This window comes from Gadus chalcogrammus, chromosome 6, assembly GCF_026213295.1.
Source record: "Gadus chalcogrammus isolate NIFS_2021 chromosome 6, NIFS_Gcha_1.0, whole genome shotgun sequence".
Lineage (NCBI taxonomy): Eukaryota > Metazoa > Chordata > Actinopteri > Gadiformes > Gadidae > Gadus > Gadus chalcogrammus.
The window spans coordinates 24650926-24677113 of NC_079417.1; the positions used below are offsets into that span (position 1 = coordinate 24650926).

At 42.9% G+C, this 26188-nt stretch overlaps 1 protein-coding gene across 1 annotated transcript in view; it reads right to left on the reverse strand.

Moving 5' to 3' along the window:
- Positions 1-8622: 8622 nt before the first annotated feature.
- Positions 8623-26188, reverse strand: part of antxr2a (ANTXR cell adhesion molecule 2a) — a 47606-nt gene continuing 30040 nt past the window's right edge. Inside the window, exon 17 of the mRNA XM_056591703.1 lies at positions 8623-11058. Within this exon, the coding sequence (XP_056447678.1) occupies positions 11020-11058 (39 nt within the window). The 3' untranslated portion in view covers positions 8623-11019. The remainder of the gene's footprint in view (positions 11059-26188) is intronic.

The window sequence follows — 26188 nt, forward strand, 5'->3', positions numbered from 1 at the left end:
CTTATAGGGAAACGTTTGTATTGTGGGTGGGGAATACACAGGTAAGTGGGAGTGACCATAGTGGAGAGTTTAGGATTGGCGGGAGATGCCAAGTTAACTGCAATACACTATGGGAGAAGTGGACATGTCTGCAAGTCTGCAAGCAAGGCTGAAAATATCTACGTAACAAAGAAGTCAGTCGATTGGCCTGGCCTTAGTATCAGACATAGTATCTGACGTCGCCCAGCTGGTGGGGGGGCAATGACGTCATCGTTTGTGTTTCAGGTGTCCACACGAATCCTAACACAGATCCGCATAGGTCCGGATATATTTTAAACCACCCTGGGACATGGTTTCAGAAATGTGCGGTTTCGGGCACCGGATCCGCCGGCTCCGTCTGGACGGTCGGCCGAAACGCACAAGACTTGTGGCTCCAGTAGGAATGCAAATGTGAATGTGACTTTCTTAACCTCTCTCATGTAGAGAGAGGATGGGATGTATCTTAAGATACAGGGAGAATGTATACAGTTCCTTTTAATGTGAATACTAATTATATAAACAAGGTTAATATAATTTGTATATGATTGAATATTATAGTTTTGATTGATATTTCCACAACAGAAGGTCAAGGTGAAATTAAAGTGGCGAAAAAACAAGGCCCACCTGGCCTGTAGGGAGTTCAGCCTCCTGGCGGACTGAATGTCGGACAGGTTTCGGTTAAAAGAAAAAGGGCTCCCCTCCTGCCAGTGGCGCCACTCCTCCGGAGCCAATTTCACTGCCAGTAGCTCCCGGTTGCCTACATCGTAGTTTCGCTCAGTGGGGTAAGCCTTCGCAAAAGGAAGGTGCCCGGGTGCAACTTGTTGTCCGAGGGAGAGCAGATATTATAGCTGTGCTCCCATAAATCTGTAGCCAATGCGAGAGCCTCACTTCGTAATGTAGTTATCAGGTAAGTGATCCGGGATTTTTCGGTGGGATAAGTCTCGGTCTGTTGTTCGAAAACCAATGAACACTGGAAGAGAATTGTCGACAGGACCCAAGGTCGCCCTCGTCCATCTTCACGAGTGTGAGAAGATAGACTTTGGACTGAAATGGGGGGATCAGGACAGCCGGGATTTGCGGCGAAGATTGGAGTTCTCGAATGATTTGAGAAAATTCCCGAAAACTGGACGCGATCTCTTGAAGGGCTTGTTATATTGCCCCAAAAGGGCAGTAATTTGGCTAGATCAAGGGGCTTGATGGCAGGCGGGTGGTCGGACAAGCGAGGGTTCTGAAACAGGAGGGTAGTCAGAGAGGCAAGGGTTCTGTAACAGGAGGGTGGTCGGACAGGCAAGGGTTTGGCAACAGGAGGGTAGTCAGACAGGCGAGGGTTCTGTAACAGGAGAGTAGTCGGAGAGGCGATGGTTCGGTAACAGGAGGGTAGTCGGAGAGGCAAGGGTTTGTGATAGGAAGGTCGGCAGATGTCACGTGTGATACAACGATTTAGCGATGCTTGTCTTGAGAACGGGGGTTGATAGAGCTGATGAAGATTGCCGGCAGGTGTGTAAAGCGTGGGAGATGATGGATTACTTAGGATGAGAGACTGGCCCCCGCTAGGTGGCCGAAGTGGACTGAGTGACAGTATAAGGAGAATTTAATCACATTCTACCTGTTAACCAACCACCTGTAGGCCGTTAGAGGAACTACTTATCAGCTTCACAAACAGGTGGAAATGGCTGCCGTTTGCTTCGAATCAAGTCAGAGTCACCAGTGCTTGAGACCAAATACAAGTAACCAAGCTCAAGTCCGAGTCAAGTAACACGTTTTAAAAAACAACAACACTACTCCGAAGAGCTAGCTAGCGTTAGCAAGTCTCTCTGAAGAGGGGTGGTAGCAGCCTCAGGGCTTAACCATAGAAGGTATCTTTGTTCCTACAAGGCATTAATGTAGCTTTGTGGATCTTACCATGGAACCAGCTAATTGTAAAACACTATAGCGATAGTACTACTATCAAAATAGCGATTCTACTCAGTTACATCATCTGCATCTATCGCAAACCTACTGCTAATCTGGACCTTTATGACCAGCTCAAAGCCCTCATTACGCTATGTAATCATAAAAAATAAATATTGTTAATGAGTTGAAATACTTAGGCTTTACTATAGATTCCAGACTCTCTTTCAAAAACCATGTTAAAATTATATGCAAAAAAAATTAAATTGAATCTTTGTAATTTTAAGCAAATCAGAGGACCCCTGTCAGATGCAGCTGCTCTGATGTTTCTGCACTCAATGAAACTTTCACATCAGAACTACTGCATCACCAGCTGTTATGTTGGGTTCTACTATACTAAAACCAGTTCAGCTTCTGTACCAAAAAGGCACTCAAGACTTTCTCTTATCATCATTGCAACATCTTAGAGTAATATAACTTACTGATCTTTTATAATTTCCGTAGATTTTCCTCTATATGCTTAATTTATAAAGCACTAGATGGCCTGGCGCCACCCCAACTGCAAGAGTTTATTGAATGCAGAAATACTCAGATCACCAGAGCTGTTGTAAATAGGGACTGTGAGGTTCCTTTTAGAAAAAACTCCTTCAGCCGTAACGTGTCTATTAAATGTAGTGCATTATGGAACACACTACCCCCAACTATAATGGAATGTCCCACTCTGGCCACCTTCAGGAGCCAAGTAAAGGTCTTGCTTATAGCCAACCAAACGTGCAACCAACTCTAACTGTATGCTGTACCGTATTAGCTCAGTAGAGCATACTAATGAATCGTGTCTCCGTTTTAAGGCATGCTAATGAATTGTCCTGTTTTTCTTTTTCTTTCTTTCTGTTTCTCCCTGTTTCATATAGCAAATTTTACTATCGTATATCGTTCGTCATTTGTACTGTAACATCAACCTGCCTAATGGACTACAGATGGAAATTAGCCCCTGGGCTACAATCTGGCACATTTATGTGTACTGCTGTACATTGTCCTGAAATAAATAAATAAATAAAAGTTACGACAGTGGAAAACCATCACTATATTGTCTATATTCCAACCAGAGATGAATATTTTATCTTAATATTGTGGCAAGCAGCACGAGAAGGACGTGACAGGAGCCCAGGTTTAGCAGTTTGCAACGCTCGCGCCCCTTACACCGGTTGAGAGAGAGTTCCCTTTTATTAACACGCACACATTACACAAAGAAACATATATAAACAAACCAACCTAACATCTCTGTGTCGGTGGCGGAATTCCCAATTACAGCACCACCTAGGCATACCCAAACCAATGCACCCCACATAAGTTCATTGCCACAAAGGATCTAGGAGGGCGCCAAGGGTCCAACTGGCGATAGTCCGAACCACCCCCCCCAGGATCCCTTGTGGCACACACTGCGACCACGCTCATGGTCGCTACAATATTATGATTGCCAAAGTGAGGCAATAACATAACAAGGGGTCATTAACATCCCCTCAAACTGCAATTTGAGGCAGAAGCTAGGGGTTAGGGGTACTATCACAGGAATAGTACCCCTAATACCGGCTGTGTTAGTATCTTGCTCTACATGGAATACAACCCAGACTCTGGCAGTTTGAGTGTTTTTCTCTAGAGGCAACCACAATATCTAACCCTGTCACTGTTAGTGCCTTGCTCTAAAGGGAATAGAACCCCTAATGCTGACAGTGGTACTGCCTTGATCTACGCTATTTCATTGATCAGACAGTGCCATGGATGGAACCGTAATGCATTCACTTGAGGAAATAAATGCTGCTGTTTTTCTGAGTTAACGAGATACCTCAAATTCACAAGAGAAGCTCTATTTCCCCTAAGACCTCTCTTTTCATAGAAACATACATGTCTCACCTGTTTAGTTTAAACCAGTTAAATGTTGGTTTATGTTTGAGATGTTGGGAGGTAAGAAAATAAAAACACTCCCATTTCAGCTCCGGGCTCCGTACCTGCCCAATGCAAGCGATGGCACTTCTGACTGATTAGTAGTCAGAACTACGAATTAGTACATGCATGATAATAAGTTGTTTGTATGTATATTCTATATTCTAAACACAAGTTGTATGTGTTTAGAATATAGATATAGGATTTAGATTCAAGAATAAGATTGAGCATTTAGATTTAGGATTTAGATTGATCATGTATTATATATTTATTAGATTTGCTATATCTGTGAAAAATTAAGCAAAGCTCGAGCTAAATCTGGAACAACTGAAGCAATTTTTCAAAAGCAAAAGTTTACAAACGGCCCCCGTACTCTCATGCAATATGATATTTTTTTAACAGGGGGGGGGGGGGAGAAACAAAGAAAACTAAAATTTGTTAAGGATGGTTCAGGAAAAAACGTTTCCCGACTGGCTTACAAAGTCCTATTAGCGTTTCCCCGTAGCTCCTCCCATCTCCTCCAGCAGTACCCACCATCTCCTCCCCGCTCCCCTTCCCCCAGCTCCAGGACAATCTCCTCCTCCCTATCAACAGTTACAAATGTATTCTGAATCATTATCTCTGGAATTAATAAATTAACCCGAGGACACATCACAGCTTGTCAAAGGGGGGAGAGAGAGGGGGGAGAGAGAGAGAGGAGAGAGAGAGCACATTGATTAATTATGCATGTCTTATAAAGTGATGCAGACATATGATATCATCTGTACTGAATACTGACATTACAATAACAGCAACCATTTTGGATCCAATCCAGTGTGTCTTGCCCTCTAGCGTGAATGATGGCGCCTTCTTGAAAAAACATTACAGTCCCACGGCTACAGCCCTGGCCCAAGGGTTGGATTTTTGGTCTTTGTGTTTTGATTCCCTATAAGCAGTCCACTTAGCCGGGCAAGCCAGACCTCCATCAAGATGTTGGGTCTGGGAACTCTCCATTGGCAATGTCTTATTTAAATGTTATATGTTTTTTTGTTAAATGTTTTTTAACTACACATTGGAGTCTGGCCAAACGCAATTTCAAACTTCTGTGCTAACCCTGTTACATAGATTTTTGACAATAAAGTACACTTGAACTTGAACTTGAACTCAATGGGGTCAAGAGGTGGGATAAACGGTAGTCTTTCAAATTCCCTCTGCACGCAATAGGATAGCGCTACAATCAATCATGTAGCAGGGACCGCACAGACTTCACACGGAAAAGTCGCCGATATGTTAAGCCCGGCCACCGACTCTATACGTGATGTGATTGGCCTGACCAGAGTTAGCTTTTTCCAGCTCGCGAGCTTACGGAGGGTTACCTCGGAGACGACCCTGGCTGCAAATTAAAATTGCTGCTGTAGGGTGCGTCTAGATTTCTAAGCTGCACTCCACTAGCACTGGAGCCAGGCTGAACAACTAGCATTTATTTTTGTTTTATAATAAAATGTGCTGATAAGTTCCTGTTTGTCAGAGAGAAATCCTCTGGTCATTACCCGAAGGTACAGAGTTCTACCTGATGTTTGGACCCTGTCAGTTTTAGCCTGATGATATGACCCTGTCTAAGTTCTACCTGATGTTAAGAACCTGTCAGTTCTAGCCTGATGATAATACCCTGTCCAAGTTCTGGCTTGCATGTGGTTTGCCACCTGTTGGAGTGCTACCTTTATGTTTAGTCTGATTAATTCATATGGATGAATAATGCAGAGGAGCTAAGCAGCATGTGTCGAGAGTCATGTCCATCTAGCATTTAAGATCTACCTTCATCTACCACTCTGAACATCTGCCCTCACGCACACACACACACACACACACACACACACACACACACACACACACACACACACACACACACACACACGCACGCACGCACACACACAAACACACAAATATATATGCACAAACGTACACACACATTCAAACACACAAACACACACAGTATGCACTATAGTACACACACAAGACTACTACATAATTAAAAACTGTAAGTAAATAAAGGCATTGATTTAGAACAATAGTGATACTGTCACTGATTAGAAAATACTTGAAAAGATAAATAATTGTGAAGACATGAATCCTCTGAGAGTAACGTAACAGAGAAATCCAGTATAAACAGATACACAGACACACACAATTTAAAGTGACAAGCAAATAAAGACATAGATTTAGAACAATATTGTTACTGTTATTTATTAGAATATAATAAAAAAAGTATCAAAAAAATAAATGTCCTGAAGACATGAATCACAGTATACTTTTAGTTGATTTAATACCTAAATGTTTCATTAGGAAGACCTAATTTGTTGCTTTGCCTATTGTTGTTCACTGTATTGATGATTGACTGACCTTGCTGAAGGCCTTCTCTGTCAACAAGGTAGACTCTGCTTGTATTTCATTAAAGAGAGAGGCTGATAGAAACACAACTTGAATCACTTTGTTCCTAAAATACAGACTCGCTGGGATGCAGAACAACTCAAACGATATGATCTGACCCATATAACTATCTTATTTCAACCACTGAGGTCAGTATGTCAACATCTTTATACCGATAAATCAGGAGTGTAAAGTTTGGTAACGGAAGCAAAGGATTACAGTGAGAAGGCCTACCGCCCGGGATTATTGCGAACATACTGTGAAAATGAAAACACATGTGTTTGATGGTGAGACATATAACTGGATAATGTCATACAAGAAGGCCTCTTCTTAACACAAGAAAGGTCTTAGCTCCCCATCACATTATGCAAACTCCTCAAAGAGGGAAATCAATAAAATTCCCACAACAGGGAAAAATGCCATGCGATAAAAAACACTTGAACCAGCCAGAGAAAGATGCAGTGGACTGATTTCTTCATGAAATACTACATCAATAACATTTGTCAAAATGTCACTGATGATCAGTCAGTCAACAATCAACTGTCAAGCTCACACACAAACAAATAAATTGATGTTTTTAAATCAATGTACATTTTTACTAACAACAATCCCTAATTAATCATATTATCCGTTTATAAAAACAGATTTCTCATAATCCTTATCTGATGCTTGTGTTTAGGATTATCATTACTGTAGAATAATCACAATGACCGCGCAAATGAACAGACTGTCTAAACTTCTTATTTCCATTTGTTTTCGAACTTTTAACTTTACTTTTGTACCTCAAAGCCAATCTGCCTCGCAAGTAAAATAAAGGGAGAACAAGATAGACAAATGTAGGCCTAACAAGGTCTCTCTCTATTGGACAGCATGCGTTGTAAATCCATGGTTATGAGAGTGTTTAGCATGGAATGGTTAGCAAAGCTTTAGGTTCAGTTGAGGTTAAAGTGACTCCAGAGTATGGGAAGAGTCACCAACGTGCCGCTAAAATATATTCAGTAAAAGATAAGCAAGAGGCTTAATGTTGCTATCATATTTTTTTGCTATCATGAGTTTTATTGATTTTTTTATTGAAGTGAGGTCAAGGGAGTTGCTATAGTACATATATATACCTATTTATTGTTGAACTAAAATAACAAACAATGCCAAATAGGTACATATTTTAATATCAAATGCTTACCTGTCAGTTGACTTTGTTAACAAATATCCTCAAGTGGTGATCTTTACAGTAATAAAGCGCAAACACTGATATGCTGCTATGACAAAAAATATAAAATAACCAGTAAATCGGACTCTGGGCAGGTTATAGATGTGACAGTAACAACATTTACTGAACAGAAGCATTGCATGCTTTCCTTTTCTGCGGACGTCTGAGGGTGAATTTCCACAGAAAATACGAAATGGTGATGGAAAGGCAATTTAGTCAAATAAATTGTTATTTTTAGCAATGTTTAACTAAACACAATTACAAACCTTTCTTGATGCCTAAGGCCGGTATTAGGGTTGTATTGTATACATGTAGGTCATTTGTTTGCTGCCTTTTTAGAAACCAAACTAATGTTGACCTTCTAAAGCGACTAAATTCAATCATTACATTTTCATAATCTACTGTTGGTGAACAAAAATCAGTTCATAAATAGTCATAATAAAACCATTCATTCTGGTTTTAAATTATCAATCAGAATTTTCCCTTAAGTCTGATGAACAAAAACACAAAGGAATAGAAAACAACAGGAATAGTTTGGAGTCACAGGCCTGTTTCTGTCTGTCTCTCTGACAGAGAGCCAGGAAGGCAAGTGGACAGACGAAGGGACAGAACAATAGACAGAGTCCAGGTGACAAACATGTTGACGGTCTGTTTGTTTGTTTGCTTGTTTTCAGGAAGACCGTGGATGGGTTTAGACCCATCGGCAGATTAAACAGAAGGTGACTGACCTATTTAACCAATTAAATAAGTGGACCTCTACTGTCCTCCCTTCCCTCTCTCCTACCACTCTTCCCTCTCTCCTCCCTCCCTCACCCGAACTCCTCTCTCCCCTCCTCTCACTCTCCCTTCCTCTCCCCCATCTCCCTCTTCTCCTCTGTTCTCCTCCTCTCTCTTCAGTCAGGATCAAGCGGTATAATCCAGGATTTTCCAGCCACTAAAACAGCTTGGGCCCATCAGTGAATTGCGGCAACATATGGAACAGGTTTATGAATAATCTGGCACATGCATAGCAATGAGAGACTCCTCATCCGCCAGCAAACTGCAGGAAAAGGCTGCCTGAAACCCATCCATCCTCCAAGCGATCCATCCATCCTCCCATCCATCAATCCTCCAATCCATCCCTCCACCCACCCCTGAATCCATCCTCCCATTCATCCATCATTCCAGCCATCCAGCTGTCTATATTATACACACTATAGAGAAGCCTACATATTATATGTCACTGAAAATATAGTTACAAAATATAGATCATAGATACATATGCAGTCTACATTTCAGTAGTCTGATTAAATGGTAAACAGGCATATAACACGTATCAATAAATAAATAGTTATTTAAAAAAATGTTTTTTACTTTGCCAATCAGGATCTGGAAGGAGTGTGTACCTATGTGTGTGTGTTTATATTTGTGTGTGTGTGTGTGTGTGTGTGTGTGTGTGTGTGCGCGTGTGTGTGTGTGTGTGTGTGTGTGTGTATGTGTGTGTGCGCCTCAGGTCTCAGGACAGAGACGACATTCTGTCCACATGCTCCATGTGACCACTCCTGTCTGTCTCCAATTAAACATTGCCTTTAGCATGCTAGCCTTTAGCCAGTAGCCACAGTTGGAGCAGAGACATCTGGAACCCAAGGACTGGTCCTCACTATATCAGACACTAAAACCCACAGCATGGCTGCAGAAACTCCAAACATTTTGTGGCCACCTTAAAAACAATGATTTAAATTCAACCTATGGAAATATTATATCCCCCTTAGAAAAATGTTTATTTATTTATTTATTTATAACACATTTATTATTTTTTATAACACATTCGATTTTTTTGATAGCACTAAACTCCTTCAAAATTATTTATAAAAAAGAAATCATTCAAGAATTCAAAATACAGGCTGCAAAAAATACCACAACATTATCATATTTAAAGAAAAGGATTGAAATGTTTGACACAAAATTACATACTAAATGTATGTATATTTATAGTTTTTTTGTGCTTGAAATTCTTTTAAAAGTACGGTACTTAAATACTTTTCCTACAAAACCTGGGACACAGGAAAAAGCTAAGCAATAGATACAAATGATAGAAATGTATTGGGACACATGTTGTGTAACATTTAGACATGTTTAAAACGCACAACGAAAGCAGCGCAGCATGATGCCAAATGGAAATAAGGTCTGGGGCAACCATTATCAATTTTATCCCATTACTCAGTATGAGCTGTGATCAAAGACCACTTGGTGTCTCTGGAACCTTCTTGGAAGAGCTGCAGCATTTTGAATCAGAAGATAGAAAGCTTGCTCGCCATCCACGGGGGTCGCTGACCACCCAACAAAAGAATAATGAGGCGAGTGTGGCGTGATCCTTGCCCTTGCCATCCCACCCCCCACTGCGCCCGCGGCCCTCCCCCGGCCCCGCAGCCCCTCTCACCCCTCGCACCGCCGTCGAGACGCCAGGGCCCCGCTCTCGCTCCTCGGGAACTTGACGGTGGTTGAACTTATTTTTAGTGTCATGTGACGAGGCGTCCCGGCCCCAGCGAGACGCGGCACCGCCCCAACGCTGGTCGTTGTCCATACCGCTCGCCGTCAAACGCGCCAGCCTTGGCAGGTTTCCACTCCAATATCCATTTCACGTCTGAAGCGCCGAATCCAAAGTGACGAGATCATTGGAGCCCCCCTTCCCCCCGCCCCCCACACACACCAGGCCAGGCAGGCTTCGGGACGGGGTTGGCGCTGCACTGTACCACAGTATGTCCGCTACGCAGGATGGCCGTCCTATTTTGGGACGCGGCAGGGCGAGGGGCTAATTTGTGGAAATGAGCAATACTTATCCGTCCGTCGACTCCGCTGCGACGGGTTTGTGTTTGGACGTGAATAGAACAGTAATAGGTCATCCCCCGTCACAAGACATAACGCCAGGGAGCCTCTCTTCACAGGCGGCTGCTCGCTGTTGCCTTTAATTATTTTAATTAAACTTTGATATTCTGGATCTTCCCGGAGCACCGGGGACGGTGGCCGCGGCGGTGGCGGGCGGTGGAGACCGATCTGAGGGTCTTCTGATGCTGCGGACCCCCCTGCCCTTGTGAGGGTCCGGGCCACAGAGCACTGGGGACGCGTTTAAACTCCGCTACTCTTCTCTTCTTGAAAGATGAAGAGGAGGAGTGAAAAGGTGTCTTTGGGGGTACAAAAGTTAATGAAGGCCTTCAGGCCTCCTGACTGCAGTCGGTCACGTGAGTGTCTGTGTGTATGTGTTACTGTGTGTGTGACTATGTGTATGACTAGGTTGACAGGTCTGCCATCAGAGCCTTCAGGGTGCTGGACGTGTGACACCCGCTGGGTGCTCTCGCACCCGTCTCGTTTCCTGTTATTGTTTTAATAAAATATGAGGTGGTCTGAGGAGGAAGGAGGTGGGCTTCAGAACGACAACATGGTGGAGATCACGGAGCGTAGCTAAAACACAATACCATCTTATCTATGACGGGGAATAGTTGATGTCAGTTGCAGTCAGAGGAAGCTTGAAGTGAAGGTGAAGAGGAGGAAATGAGTGGAGGTGTTCTGCGGCGTTCTCTCTACTGATGGGGAACCCGGTTAAACGTCATGCAGCGACCCTGAGGAGCAAAACAACAAGTTAGCTTCTTTCTTTTTTTTAACAAACAAAATTTGTTCAAAATATTTGTTCCAATGTTTCTGTTTCAATATAAAAAAATTTGCAAAGCACATTGATTTTGTTAGAAAATAATGTGTAGGAAAATGTTCACTAACAGAAAAATGTATTTAATTCATTTTAAATGTATTGGCTTTTTAAAAAAATTCTGAAAGTAAAAAAATATTCCTTTTATATTAGGAATATACTTTATTATTCATGTATCATATAATTTACATACATTTTGAGGGAAAATTTGATTTAAGTGTATAATTTATCTGTTTATATTTAATCATATATTTTCATCAATGTTTTATCACAAAAAAAATTAAGATATTTATGATGCATATTTTGTAACAACAAATACCTTTCGCATGGCGTGATTTCTTAAAAATATTTTGAATGTAGTATGAATGTAAAGTCAATGAATTCAGTAATTTGAGTGGAGGTAGCCATGCGATGTTGTGGAATGTTTCATGTGGCCGCAGTTACATATCTGAGATTGGGCCGTGTGAGCCCGCAACAGCCTCTCTCTCTCCCTTCTCTCTAATAGAGAGGGAGAGAGAGAGAGAGAGAGAGAGAGAGAGAGAGAGAGAGAGAGAGAGAGAGAGAGCGAGAGAGAGAGAAAGAGAAAGTGGCACACAGAGGGAGCTCGAGTACAGCAAATCTCTCTCCCTTCCTTCTCTCTCTCTCCCACTCCCCACTTCTTCTCCAAATTACTAACCATTAACTATTTTATGCAATGAAAAAGCAATCACCAGGTTCTACTATTTAAATGAGTATTACTAGTATGATTAATACTAGTATTATATTGGTAGTAGTAGCACAGACCTAAGTACACGTGCACACAGCTCAACACACACAAACACACACAGGACCCAGTGCGCCGCGAGCTATGAGGCTTCAGGCAGCTGAATCCCCATTTGTTATTATTGGCAAAATGTTGGAATAAGGGAGGGAGGGGGATAAGCCCCCCCCCCCCCACACACACACACACACACAAACACACACACAAACACACACACTCCCTAATCTCACACAGTCAACAAATAAGGCACATCAGATGCTGTCTTGGCCAAGTTCAGTGGATTTCAGAGTTGAGTATGTGGAGGGGGAGGGGGAGGGGGGGGGGGTGGGGGGTGAAGACGCAACGCCCAGAGATCTGTCACAGTGAGTGGAGCAGGTGCAGTACAATACGCTCCAACCCGGCCCCCACCCAGATCCAACAACCCAACCCAACTCAAACTACATCCAGCCCACGTCCACCCGACCCCTGCTCAGCTCCATCCTCACCACTACCCCAACCGCACACAACTCCAACTGCACCCACCCCACCTCAAACCTCACCACTACCCCATTCCCACCAACTCCAAAGGCACTGACCCCACCATCAACCTCACCACTACCCCACACAACTCAAACTGCACCCACCCAACCTCACCACTACCCCAAACCCACACAACTCCAACTGCACCCATCGAAACCTCCAGCCTCACCACTACCCAGACCCCACCCAGCCCATTAGTTCCGGGATGGATCAGAGCAGATCCCAGAAACAGCCATTCACCCCAGGACTTCAATAGACGGAGATATGACACACACATGCTGTCAACAGGAACTGAAGAGGCTCTCATTGGAGCAGTCCTCACACAGCATCTTGTTGGTTGGCTATAAGGGTGTGTTCACGTGGGTGCATAGCAGACGGACAGGTAATAATATATTTAAAAACAAATGTATCCATACATAGTTATATCCATACAGTATGAGGTAACAAACAGACAGCAGTGATACCTCTAGAATAGATATTGACCAAGTCCAACTCTTATTCATTTCCAAGAACACGGATTTATGCTAGACATTTTTATGTATTTCTGACACTTGTTCACAGACAATTTTAGACTTTTGGAATCAAGCAGCTGATGGAGACTTGTATTATTTTCCCGGAGCAAATGTTTGTAGGGTTTGTTATGTGCTGTATTTATTAATTGTAAAGTTTGCTACATGTATAAAGTCAGAACAGAAAGTTGCTCTTGGCCCATCTGGAGACTTACATGCTTTAATCCAGCAAAAACATGGCTGCTCTGCCACACTAAGCTACGCGGCTTTCAAAGAGTTTATCAGAAGAATAGATGTGATTTGCGTCCATATTAGGGGATGGCGGTCTGTACTGTAGCGGCTGTATGTAAGCTAGCAGGACCTGTTTACAGAGTCGCCTTACTGTCGTCTGTAGTCAACACACACAGCTCTCTGGTTTTCTCCAAGAAACTAAACCATGCTCCCAAATTATAATCATGAAACTGTAACCTCTTCAAGTACAGTGACATTTCACGACATCGACTATTCTTTTAGAGGGGGAATTACCAATGAATTACGGTCAGCCTCCACGTTGAGGGAAGCAGTAGATACTGCTGAGAAGAATAAGGTTGTCTGCATAGAGCCACACTAGGCTGCCAGGCGTCGGTACACCGGGACCCAAAACATAATGACCGCCAGAAACTAAATCTAACTAAGAAAGCCTTCAGTCCTTAGACCTTAGATCCAGATCATCACGTCAGTCCAGGCTAGACCAGACAAGTCCCCAGACCACACTAGACCAGACAAGACCCCAGTCGAGACTAGACCAGACAGGCCCCGGCACAGAACCCAGACCACAGTTTCTACAATGTCCTATCTCCTTCAAGCATTTTAAACCTTCTCTTAACACAAACGATTGGTTAAAACCATTGTGCAGGTCATCACAAATCACCATGGCAACTGGTGACACATGTTAGGCATGGTCGTGGCCGTACTCTGTACTGCTGGTCGTTAGTAAATGCTCATTTAGTGAGTACACCTTTTGATTGAATATGACGAGGGCTGAGAATGAGCAGCAGTTTGAATGTTGAGTGGGCGCAATGGACCGCAGTCTGCCAAGCGGTCCCCATCCACTCAGCATCAACACCAACGCATTCAGACCTTCATAAGAGTCAGAAATAATACTACAAATAAACATTATTCTGAATATATTGAAATTATTTAGCGCTTTGAGGTCCTCAAATCACTCTACACAGTGACTTAAATAATGATAATGAATAATTAGTACAAAAAAATCATGATAATAAATAATAATGATACAAATGTATCCAATTATAATGGTGTTATTATCAATAATAAAAATTAATAATACTAATAATACTAATAGAGGCGCTATCTGAGGACACACTGGTGCTGTACTGAGGTACGACCGCCCCTGTCCCTGGGGTGTGATGGTAAGTGCACATCCCTGGCAGCAGTGCCGGGTTCTGGGCAGCCTGGCGGCTCACAGAAGGCTCGCGAGGCACAGATGGTGCTAATGGAGGAGCAGAATCCAACGCTACGCGGACCACGCCGCCAAAGAACCGTGGTGTGAAGACGCTGGACGACGACGCGGCGCACAGAGAATTTAAATAATGAAATAACGTGGAGAGAGCAGAGAACAGAGAGGAGTCTGTCTGTACTACGAGGGAACAAACCCCCTCTCTTCAGACAGCTGGGCCACCCAGGGACTCATCCCTCCATATATATAATACAGAATGACATAATAGTACCTCTGTATAGATAATATGGGACTCAGAGACAAAGAAAACTCTACATTTAAAGATATATAAAACTCTGAAGATAAGACAAAGATGACTCTGAAGACGAGATGAGACAAAGTTCAATGAAATATTAACTAAATAACAATAAATTACAACTAAATCTTTGCTCAAACACAGGAAGGGGAAGAGGTTGAGGCATGAGATTATGTTTAGTTTTTCGCAAGGATGGTTTCCACCAAATTAAATTTTCTTTCAGTGTTATTTATATCAAAGCCTCTACAGTAAACCCTTAGAAATGTAATTAGTGAGAAAGAAAGCTAATTTCAGTTTAAAAAGTCAATCACTAGACTGAACACGCTAAATAGGTCTTTCATGCGTTTGACAACAAACAAAGGTAAAAGTAAAGCAGCTAGTGAATAATCAAAGACACAATGACGATGATTACTCTACTTATGTGCTCCAATCACATCGCTATTCATCAACATCTGCAGCAGGTGTTGTTTTGGGATTCTGAAACTAACTGAAATTACAGTTGGGTTTATATTTATTTTATTAGGCAGGATATTGTCTGATTTATTTGTTTGTGTAAATAAACTGCATACTGCTTCCATAAGTCTAATTGTCAGACAGAAAATACTTAAAATTGGCGACTACACACCTGTTACTGACGGGAAAAGGATGGGGTAGGCAACTGGAAATAATAATGGGGTATGTAATTGAAAGCCTAAATAGGGATTCATGATGTGGCTATCCCATAATACTAATAATAATACTAATAATAATAATCATAATAATAATAAAAAGGTTATGTAAGGGAGTGTACGGCATAATTTATTCTACAGGGAAGACCACTGATTTACACCCTTGAAGCTACACATGATTAACTTTAAAGTCAGTCTTCATTTCGAATTTTAAATCCTATTTTACAGCAAAACCCCAGCTCTAAATCCTGACCAGGCGGAGGTAATTTATTTGTGTTTCCGAGATGTAAACATGACTAACGCGCTCAGTGGAGGGCTGGGGTTTTAAAGCATCTTGTTAGTTTTACTGAGGAGAATATGTTATCAACTGCACATGAGCGCTAGCAGTAAATAACCCGACCAGAGACGACCCAGCATGTCTCAGCCGGGCCGGGTTCTAGTAACCGCAAGGGGATCTCATCACCCACCTAGAGTAGAAAAGATGCACCTTAAACTGCCCTTATAGGAGAACCAAAACCAAAACCACTGGTTTAAATTGTAGATAAATCCCTCTTTAGGTTAAACACATGCTATCGCATGCAGAACCTCCTTTCTGCTGTAATGGTGACCCGGTAGCTGCTGATGAAGCAGTCCTCAGTGTATTCAGGATTGGTGGGGAATTAAAGAGGCGTTTACAGAGGAGCAAGCCGGCCTGTCCCAGATTGAGAAAAACTCTGTTTTTCAAAGGCAAACTTAAACCAACCTTAAAGCCTAAAAGCTTAGGCAACCCTCAAACCCCCCTCCAAGAGACGTTGTATTTCGGCCTCAGCTAACCATTATTCCTCAGACTAGGCATTAAATCATGACATTATTGGTCAGCATAGAGCAGAAGGAATTATAAAGGCTTATATCTGTGGTTTTGTCTCTTCCCAGAGACGCAGTGATCATTAGCATGCAGCTCATCAACATGGCTAACCAAACGTCAACATACGATGCTCGCTGGCCACCGTCTTCTGCGTCAACTCGTACTGATCAGACCACATGCATGCTGATTAGAAGACCCCACTCTATTTTCATTTACATTTCAACAGAGTGTGTCTACAGTTGGGCCTTTGAAAATAATGGCTGTCATGTTTTATTCATAAGCCTTTCAGTTTGGTTTCCCATCGCAACTTGACTGGCACTTCATATCTTACAGTAATGTGAAAAACAACGAACCTCTAACTAACTCACAAGTGTAGCGAGGACCTGGACTTTGGAAGGGCTTAGATAGAATGGGTTGTAGAGCGAGAGCAACAGAGACGCTCAGATATGTTGACTGTTTCTATTTATCTGCTTCTTATTTACAAGAGAATCCGAGGAGAGCTGATGGTTGGGATTGGGATAGACAGGCTGGAGCTGAGACAGGCTGGAGGTGAGACATGCTGGAGGTGAGACAGGCTGGAGGTGAGACAGGCTTAGGGTTAGCAGCCCTAAGACTACAGAACACTCTGACTCTCTGTGCATCTGTGGTCTCAAAGACCTGGATATAACGAGCTAGCTGGCACACACACACACACACACACACACACACACACACACACACACACACACACACACACACACACACACACACACACACACACACACACACACACACACACACACACACACACACACACCACTACTGTAACAAGAAACTATTTATTTATATCTATCTATATATATATAGATATAAATAAATATATATGCGTGCAGAGATAAGCCGTTAGTTGTAACAATATTTTACAAAAATAGAGGATTTAAATATCTTTTTAAAGAGACTCTTGAAAATAACAGGCTCAATTTAATTCTGAATAGGAAATGAACAATACAAATGTCCGCATGAATTTGTATAATAGTGATGTGCAGCTCGTATAATAAGTGATTCAAATAGTGTCTTTTGTGCCCTTCTAGTGAAGTGACTGAGGAACTGAATGCCACACTGGGACAGACTCTTTTATAGAAGACATCTGCTAAACTAACAAGCTGCTCTCTCCCTCCAGGACACAGCGAGACCTTGTCCAAGCTTCCCTCAACACAGAACTTAGATTAAACCTTTCAATAGGATTCTCTCTCCCCCTCTCCCTCATATTAAAGCAGCGCTTTAGTTTTACTGGCCAAGACATATTATAAGGAAATAAGATGCATACGTAACATTTAGCAGGTCAATACAAAAGTTAATAATTGTTTTCTTATACTTATGCAGAAAAAGCAGGTTAAAGACACTGCACACTACAACTACATACTAACTAGATATAACTACATCTATAACAAAAGGGCTTACTCCTTCTCTTCTACAGACTGTATCTACAACTAGATATAACTAGATAAAAATAAATTTATAACAAAAGGGCAGAATCCTTATCTTCTACAGACAACAGAGATAGAATACAACTAGATAACCAGCTCTTACTAGATGCATTCATCCACATGTTTAAGAGGGCCCCTTTGTCGTGGTGGAGCGTCCTCACGCCCTGGCGGTTAAGCTCTCGTCAGGCGCTCGGTGCGCGCTGCACTTCATCCTTTAACAGGCCCAATTAATTAGTGTCAGATAGGAGGAGGGAGAGCTCTGGATGGCTGTTGAGCCCACAGTTTAAGATGAAAGAGATCGGTGCTAACGCTTATTTGCATAATTAAGCTGATTATGAAGGCATCAGGGGTGGGGGGGGGACGGGGGGGTGCTGCCAAGGAGCGGAGGCCAGTGATTGGTCCAAACGTGACCCTTCTGGGAGGGTGATTGGTATGAGGATAATTCACTTAAAGAGCGATACTCCCCAGACGCCCGGACCTCGACAAGCTGTGGCAGACCCCGACCCTCCAGGAGTAGGGACCGGCCCCGGACTGATCCCTGCTGTGGAGACCACTTGAGTCCCTCTGAAGACCCCTAAACACCCCCTAAAGACCATCCTAAACACCCCCTAAAGACCCCTTAAAGACCATCCTAAAGGTCCTTTCACTTTTAACGCCATTATACGTTGAGATTTTTTTCCCACGTCAATACAATTTTTACAAATCCTAGAGCTGAATTGCACCGTACACATATTACACCATTTCCATTTTGAGAAAAAGCAGCATAAATTGTATTCACACCTAGGTCAATCTTATCCTAGGCCAGCGAACAATTTAACCAATCATAGTCAAGTATCATCGTCATGGTCATCATGGTCCATGTATACGTTATAAGGCATGGTGGAAGTAACTCTTATTGAATCCATAGTGGTAAACTACATTTATAGACCTATAATTATATCGATCTGTTATGCATGCTGATCAACAATCTAAATGGCAGTCAGTGCTACAAGCCAATGTTTACTTGCACTGCCGGACATGAATATAAGTTGCTTTTGATGACATAAAAGGTGAAAAGATGTATAGAAACAGTTTGTTGCAGTCGATTTGGATACCAACTTTCTCCAACAATTAATTATGTAACCGGGATACAAGCTCAAAAACGAACTTCTCCTATTCTGTAAAATGGATAATTTACAGAATGCACAACATAATCCCCCTCATCTGTGAACTGCCACTTGCTACACTATTTTAAACTTTGATTTAAAAGTAAAAAATCTAAATTGATCCTCTGAATATAGGAGTTTAGGTTGAAGGATGTATGAACTCGTCTTCATAAGGCTATGTATGTTGAATAGTCAATCATTCTGGGGACGGTACTAACATTCTGGGGACAGTCCTAAAATTCTGGGGACTGTCCTCATTCTGGGGAGAGTCCTAACATTCGGGGGACAGTCCTAACATTCTGGGGACTGTTCTCATTCTGGGGACTGTCCTAGCATTCTGGGGACTGTTCTAGCATTCTGGGGACAGTCCTAACATTCTGGGGACTGTCCTAGCATTCTGGGGACTGTCCTAACATTCTGGGGACAGTCCTAGCATTCTGGGGACTGTCCTAGCATTCTGTGGATGGTCCTAGCATTCTGAGGACGGTTCTAACGTTCTGGGGACTGTCCTAACATTCTTTGGACTGTCCTAGCATACTGGGGACGGTTCTAACATTCTGGGGACCGTCTTAACATTCTGGGGGCGGTCCTAACATTCTGGGGCCGGTTCTAACATTCTGGGAAATGTCCTAACATTCTAGGGACTGTCCTAACATTCTGGGGAGGTTCCTAACCTTCTGGTGACGGTCCTTGCATCCTCAGGGAATCCCAAAGAGAAGATAGGTATGTATGTCATAATGGACAATTGGCAACAAATTCCTAAACAGCATTGGGCCTTGATTACCGCAGTGTGCACAAGGGGGGCGCTCAGTTTAAATAGTGAAACTCACCCAGACGCCCAAATGACCATCTGGCTGTTATCGGTCAAACATCCTATGTGAAGGGAATTCGTCAGCATCTAGTATCTGTAAATATTTGGTATCTGTAAAACATTGACTACAGCATCCCACATTCCAAGCAAGACTCGCTGAGATTGAGGAAGTATGCACATTTGTACGATTGCTCAGGAAAGGACTACAAGGCCATGCAACAGGAACAGAAACAGGAAGCTCCTGGCGTCATTAAATGAATTACACAAACATGGCCGTCGCTGTATTGTACCCTACTGCTATATTAAACAGTGCTCAACAGCCTATTCCCATATCAGGGTACCCTCCTAACAAACTGGGACCCCCCCATACATTCAGGGCCCCCTCCTAACATTCAGAGGCCCCTCCTAAAATTCAGGAGCCCCTCCTAACATTATAGGGAAGGTCCTATCGATCTGGGTATTGCCTCATAATGTTGTTTGTTTTGTGAGATCATCAATTTGTTCTGACTGCCCTTGCTTTTCAGAGGTTAGGTAGCTAATAGCAGGGGACTTAGCTTAGCTAGCAGTACTCATAGAGCCAGAGACAGAGAGAGAGACAGAGCCAGAGACAGAGACAGAGACAGAGACAGAGAGAGAGAGAGAGAGAGAGAGAGAGAGAGAGAGAGAGAGAGAGAGAGAGAGAGAGAGAGAGAGAGAGAGAGAGAGAGAGAGACCAAGACCGAGACAGAGAGAGAGACACACAGGAGGAAAGGGGTGTTGAGGGCCGTCTGACGACGGGCATGCTGCTGCTAACCGGAGACTAGCAGCCTGTTAGCTCCGCTTCACTGATCTGCTCAGAGAGGTGGAACTCACTGACACATTCACAAGAACACCCTCCAACTATCACACATGCAATTCCGCAGGACAGTGCTATTGATCGTTAATGTTGATATTAATGATAAAATATAGAGTGGAAACCTAATTGATGTTCCTACCACTTCTTAAGTGAGGATTTAAATAGAGTATTGTTCAAATTATGGTAAATAAAAAAAATATTTTGCATGCAGCGTACTTCTACATGGATAGAACATATGAATTGAATTAACATTATTGTTAATATTAAGATTAATTGTGTAATAACATTAACAATAAAACATGATGTATCATTATATTAAGACATAATGAATAGAACACTAGTACGACTACTGCGGCTATGATTAAATACACACAGTACATACAGTCCTTCCATACAGTATCTACACACACATCACAGATGACGGGGGGAGAGGGGCGGTGGAGGGCTGAGGAGAGAAGCAGAGTCCTCCCACTGCGCTGACGTTAACAGTAATGTAATTTAATTAAAGGCGGTCGGCTCCAGCAGCATTTGATTCTAATAGGTGATGAAGAACTAACGGATACACGGTACTCACACTCACACACACACACACACACACACACACCCGTCTGGGGACACACACACACACACACACACACGGTACTCACACTCACACACAGACACACACACACACCAGTCTGGGTTGGGGGTAGTGGCGGTTGACTCCGAGGACATCAGGTCACATCCTATCAGAACGAGCAGGAGGGGGGTGGGGGGCAGGTACCAGCTACACACTGGCCCCCTCCACCCAGTAGAACCAGTAGAGAACCAGACACAACTCGCTGAACAAAAATACAATTAACTTAGTAAAAATGAAATAACCTAAATATTATTATTTGTGTGATCCAGAAGGGCCGAGGGTGGAAAACGATTACAGCTGACCGCAATAGAAGATATAAAATATTAAAATCTGTTTTCATGTTCAGGGCATGTTGGCAGAGCATCTGCTTTCAGTGTCATATATATTAGATAAATTACAATTGTTGAAAACAATCAGACAAATACCTATTCATATTGTATATTCATAATACTATATGAATATTGTGGATTTATAAATAGTCAAATAATAACTTTAGATTTGATTATTTTGTATTGCATTACATAAGTTTGGGTGAATAATTTTGTTTAATATTATTTTTTTAATACATTCTCTTAAGATACATCTCTGACATAATCCAATATAATGTACCAGTGTGGGTCAAATTAAGTTAACATTCATCATGAAAATATGAACAATTATAAGAGTATTCATGATATTAATATTAACCAAATATTTTCACCAGTTAGGTTTTACATTGAATAAGATACACATTGTAACAATATGTATCTCAATGGAGGGATTAACTACATTATTTAATTGAGACAGCATCAAACATACTATAAATGTTTAATGCTGAATATTAACAAATATATAACATAATAGAATAATATATTAAATTGAAATCAAGCAAAATTGTAGCTAAATAAATTCCAGTGGCCAATACTCTTTAATGTTATATATATATATATATATATATATATATATATATATATATATATACATATATATATATATATACACACAAATACATATTTGTATATATATATATACACACACACACACACACACACACACACACACACACACACACACACACACACACACACACACACACACACACACACACACACACACATACATACATATATGTGTCTGTGTGTGTATCTGGATAGTCAGAGAAGATGACGGCCATTATCAAATGTACCCAGCAGTACAGTGCAGCCCCCCTATTCTGTCCAGTCCGCTGCGCACTAGAGTTAACCCCTCAAACCTTGTCCTGGCTACAACAGAGAGCTCCCCCACACTACATACAATAATAATAAAAACGCATTAAATTCACTAGCTATACAAAAAACACCATCATACCCACAATAAAACAACAACACTGAATACACTAACTAGACAAAACACACTAATACACCAACCAAACAAACACACAAAAGTATACAAAATACACTATATACATAAACCATACAAAACACACTAATTATAACAAAACAGAATAAATGCACCAAAACCCAATAAATACACTAACGATACAAAAGACAATAAATACAAATACAATACAAAACCCACTCATTAGACTGTGTTCCTTTGTATCTGCATGCCGACCTTCCCGTCGGTCTGTCTGTGTCTGTCTGAGAGGCTGGGACAAATTTCCTTCCAAAAAGGTGTACTATTTGTGATTACTTGGTTTAATTCTAATTAGCTGTTGATTAGGTAATCCTATGCTCTCTGATCTCTCTTAATGCCATTCCCCACGTTGTTTACCTTCAATTAACAGCCTTTTATCGTGAAATTAAAAATTACATTTACTTCACGGGGAGTTAGGCAGCGTGTTTACGACAGCAAATACCTCATTATTCAAATTGGACTATAACACGGCTGCGTGGAAATGGAGACACACACGCTTCAAAAACACCCTTCTATTCAAACAGTCGATTCTTCACACATAATGGCTGAATGCACTCTCTGATTCTTCACTATTTCAACACAGCCACCAAGGGGCTTGACTCAAACCTATGAGAACAACCTCACCATAACCATGAAGTCAAAACCAAAACAATGGCACAACGTTTTTTGGACATTTCCTTGCCAGAATTGTCATAGTCGAACAAGGCCATCCCGGTGTGATTGACTGAAAGATATTTTTTTTCCGTCACTTTAACATAAAGGAGTCTCTCTCTCTCTCTCTCTCTCTCTCTCTCTCTCTCTCTCTCTCTCTCTCTCTCTCTCTCTCTCTCTCTCTCTCTCTCTCTCTCTCTCTCTCTCTCTCTCTCTCTCTCTCTCTCTCTCTCTCTCTCTCTCTCTCGCTCTCTCTCTCGCTCTCTCTCTCTCTCTCTCTCTCTCTGAGGTGGCAGATGTTGCAGGGCCAGGCTGGCTGTGTGGTAACTCCCTGGCTGACGACAGTCACAGCACATCACATCTCCCAGCGCCCGGGGCGAGCGAGGAGCTGCAGCTGTGTCCTACCGCTAGCACCCTGGGGCTCTCCATGTGAGGGCACAAAAAGATAGATTTCACCCGCTTTCTCTTCCTTTCACCACATCTCCCTTCCCCTGGCCTCACCAGGTCTGCTCTGTTCATCAGGAGGGGAGGGAGGAGAGGCGGGGAGGAGATGAGAGGACAGGAGGAGGTAGGGGAGGGTATGTCTGACTACCTGTTTCTTTCCACCTGTGTGAATAACTTGATGAAAGCAGAGCTCTGAAACATTCATGAGCCTGAGGGATTCCTATTGGCCATCAAAGACAAGCCCCTCCCCCCTCCCCTCAGCCTGTCTGCCAGTCCGACTGGGGACGTCTGTTTGTTGTGTCTCTGAAAGGGAAAACTGGGCAGTCCACTGTTTACACTTTCATAGAGTACAAGTGGGTGGGTTGATCCCTAATGTCTGCAGCCTGCCTCCTTGACTCCTAACCACTAGCTGCTCCTGATGAGGATGTGTATCTGAATCCTCTGAGAAAGAAAATGAAAAAATAACATAATAGGAGCGATGCTAGGAGGCTGAAACTAAGCTGTTAGCTTCCCCCCACACACACACACACACAAACAAACACACACATCGCTCTCTCCTTCCCGTCAACCCACGCGGATGTCTGAAGAGCTTTTCATAGGGACGCTTTAAAACTAAATAAAACAAACAAGGTGAGTTGAAGGGGTACATTTAGCATCAGAACATGATGTTCCATGAGATCCATTTCAATGTAATCTGGTAATTTCAGTGTATTGATTTCCTTCTATTCATTCAAGCTGATTTAATGGGTGCATTGTCTTTCACTCCTGTTTACAAAGCCAAATAGGTTAAAGGGAAACTTCACACATTTGCATTAAGCTTTTAAGAAACCCAGTCATATTTTTGAATGGTCAAGACCATTCAAAAATGGTGTGACTATCATCATTCCATAAAAAACGACAAGCACTCCTCATTTTCAAACCCGGCTAGGGGTTGGGACCGACTGACGCTACAGACCTTACAGATCAGTGCCAGTGGGTGGGACTTAGGGGTGTATGGTATAAACGGTATAGAGAGTACACCGGTGTGAATTTGCTCTACGGTATGGATTTTGACGTTACCGTCTGACCGGTGTGACCGTTAGATCACACGAACGCTAAAGAAGCAAGGATGTGGTACAAGAGACGTCGTTTATTCATAATGTCATCCGGCGCACACAGCTTTTGGCCATGTTCTATAATATATTCTAGAATACTCCGGGAGCTCCGGCGGGGGACCTGGAGCTGTATATCTAAATGATATAACATAATATACAGACATCTATAGTAATATTATATAAAATATCATGGCGAAAGCTGTGTGTGCCTCTAGACGATATTATGAATCTCAAACGATTGCGTCGGGTACTCCGACGTCCCTGGTTCTTCCACTTCCACATCAATCTGAAGTAGACTGAACCACAACATGGAGGAGAAAGGGATTGTTGCCCGCGATTGTCTTCCGCCTGAGCCCTGCTGCGCGCACCGAGGCACCACCGCCTCGGCAGCGGGCAGCACTGAGCGGTGTTGCCTCACGGCGGTGGTGCCTCGCGGCGGTGGTGCCTCGCGGCGGTGGTGCCTCGCGGCGGTGGTGCCTCACGGCGGTGGTTCCCCGCGGCGGTGAAGCCCGGCAGCGGTGGTGCCTCGCGATGGTGGTGCCTCACGGCGGTGGTTCCCCGCGGCGGTGAAGCCCGGCAGCGGTGGTGCCTCGCGGCGGTGGTGCCTCGCGGCGGTGGTGCCTCACGGCGGTGGTTCCCCGCGGCGGTGAAGCCCGGCAGCGGTGGTGCCTCGCGGCGGTGGTGCCTCGCGATGGTGGGGCTCAGGCGGGAGACAATCGCGGGCAACAATCCCTTTCTCCTCCATGTTGTGGTTCAGTCTACTATCCAATGTTTCTTCCCCCAATTCCTTCTCCACCATGGCCGAGAATCAATACACGGGTATTATTTTGCAAACCCGCACCCGCCCGCACCAGAGAATTACACCTGATCAGACCCGCTATAAATTGATACCGACGCCCGACCCGCACCACTTATCCACTGTGGACGGTTTAGTTGACTCCTCTGCTCCTCAATAACATCTCTAGCACCGGAGAAGTCACAATCGCAAAACCCGCGACAATCGCAAAACCCGCAAGGACTCTGGCTGAGATAACCCCCACTACGAGTCTTTACTTGTTGTGGAAGTTCCAGAGACGTCCGAGAACCCGACGCAGTACTAAATTCATAATATCATCCAGAGGCGCACACAGCTTTTGGCCGTGATATTATATATTAGGGATGTAATGGTATGAACATTTTACCTCACGGTTAGTGTGACCAAAATAATCCAGATTTTCGGTATTACCACGGTATTTTTAAATACCAAAAATATGCCCATACTTCAAACTTAGTCCTCTTAGAAGGTAGGGATGGGAAACGATCGTCAAATAGTCGGAGACACGTAGAATATCGAATAATGAATGTGACTATCGTTGTTTATTACACGGCTCTTCTCAATGCTGTTGAACGCTCCGTTCACTTACATGGGCCTTCACAACTTCCGGTGGTGAATAATTTTTTGATAATTCACCGTTGCTAAGCATATAATGACCTCAGGGAAAGTTGATTCCCCAAGAAGTCTGTTAACTTTTCAACCCCAGCGTCCTCGGTTGCTAAGCGACGTCAACGTCTTTG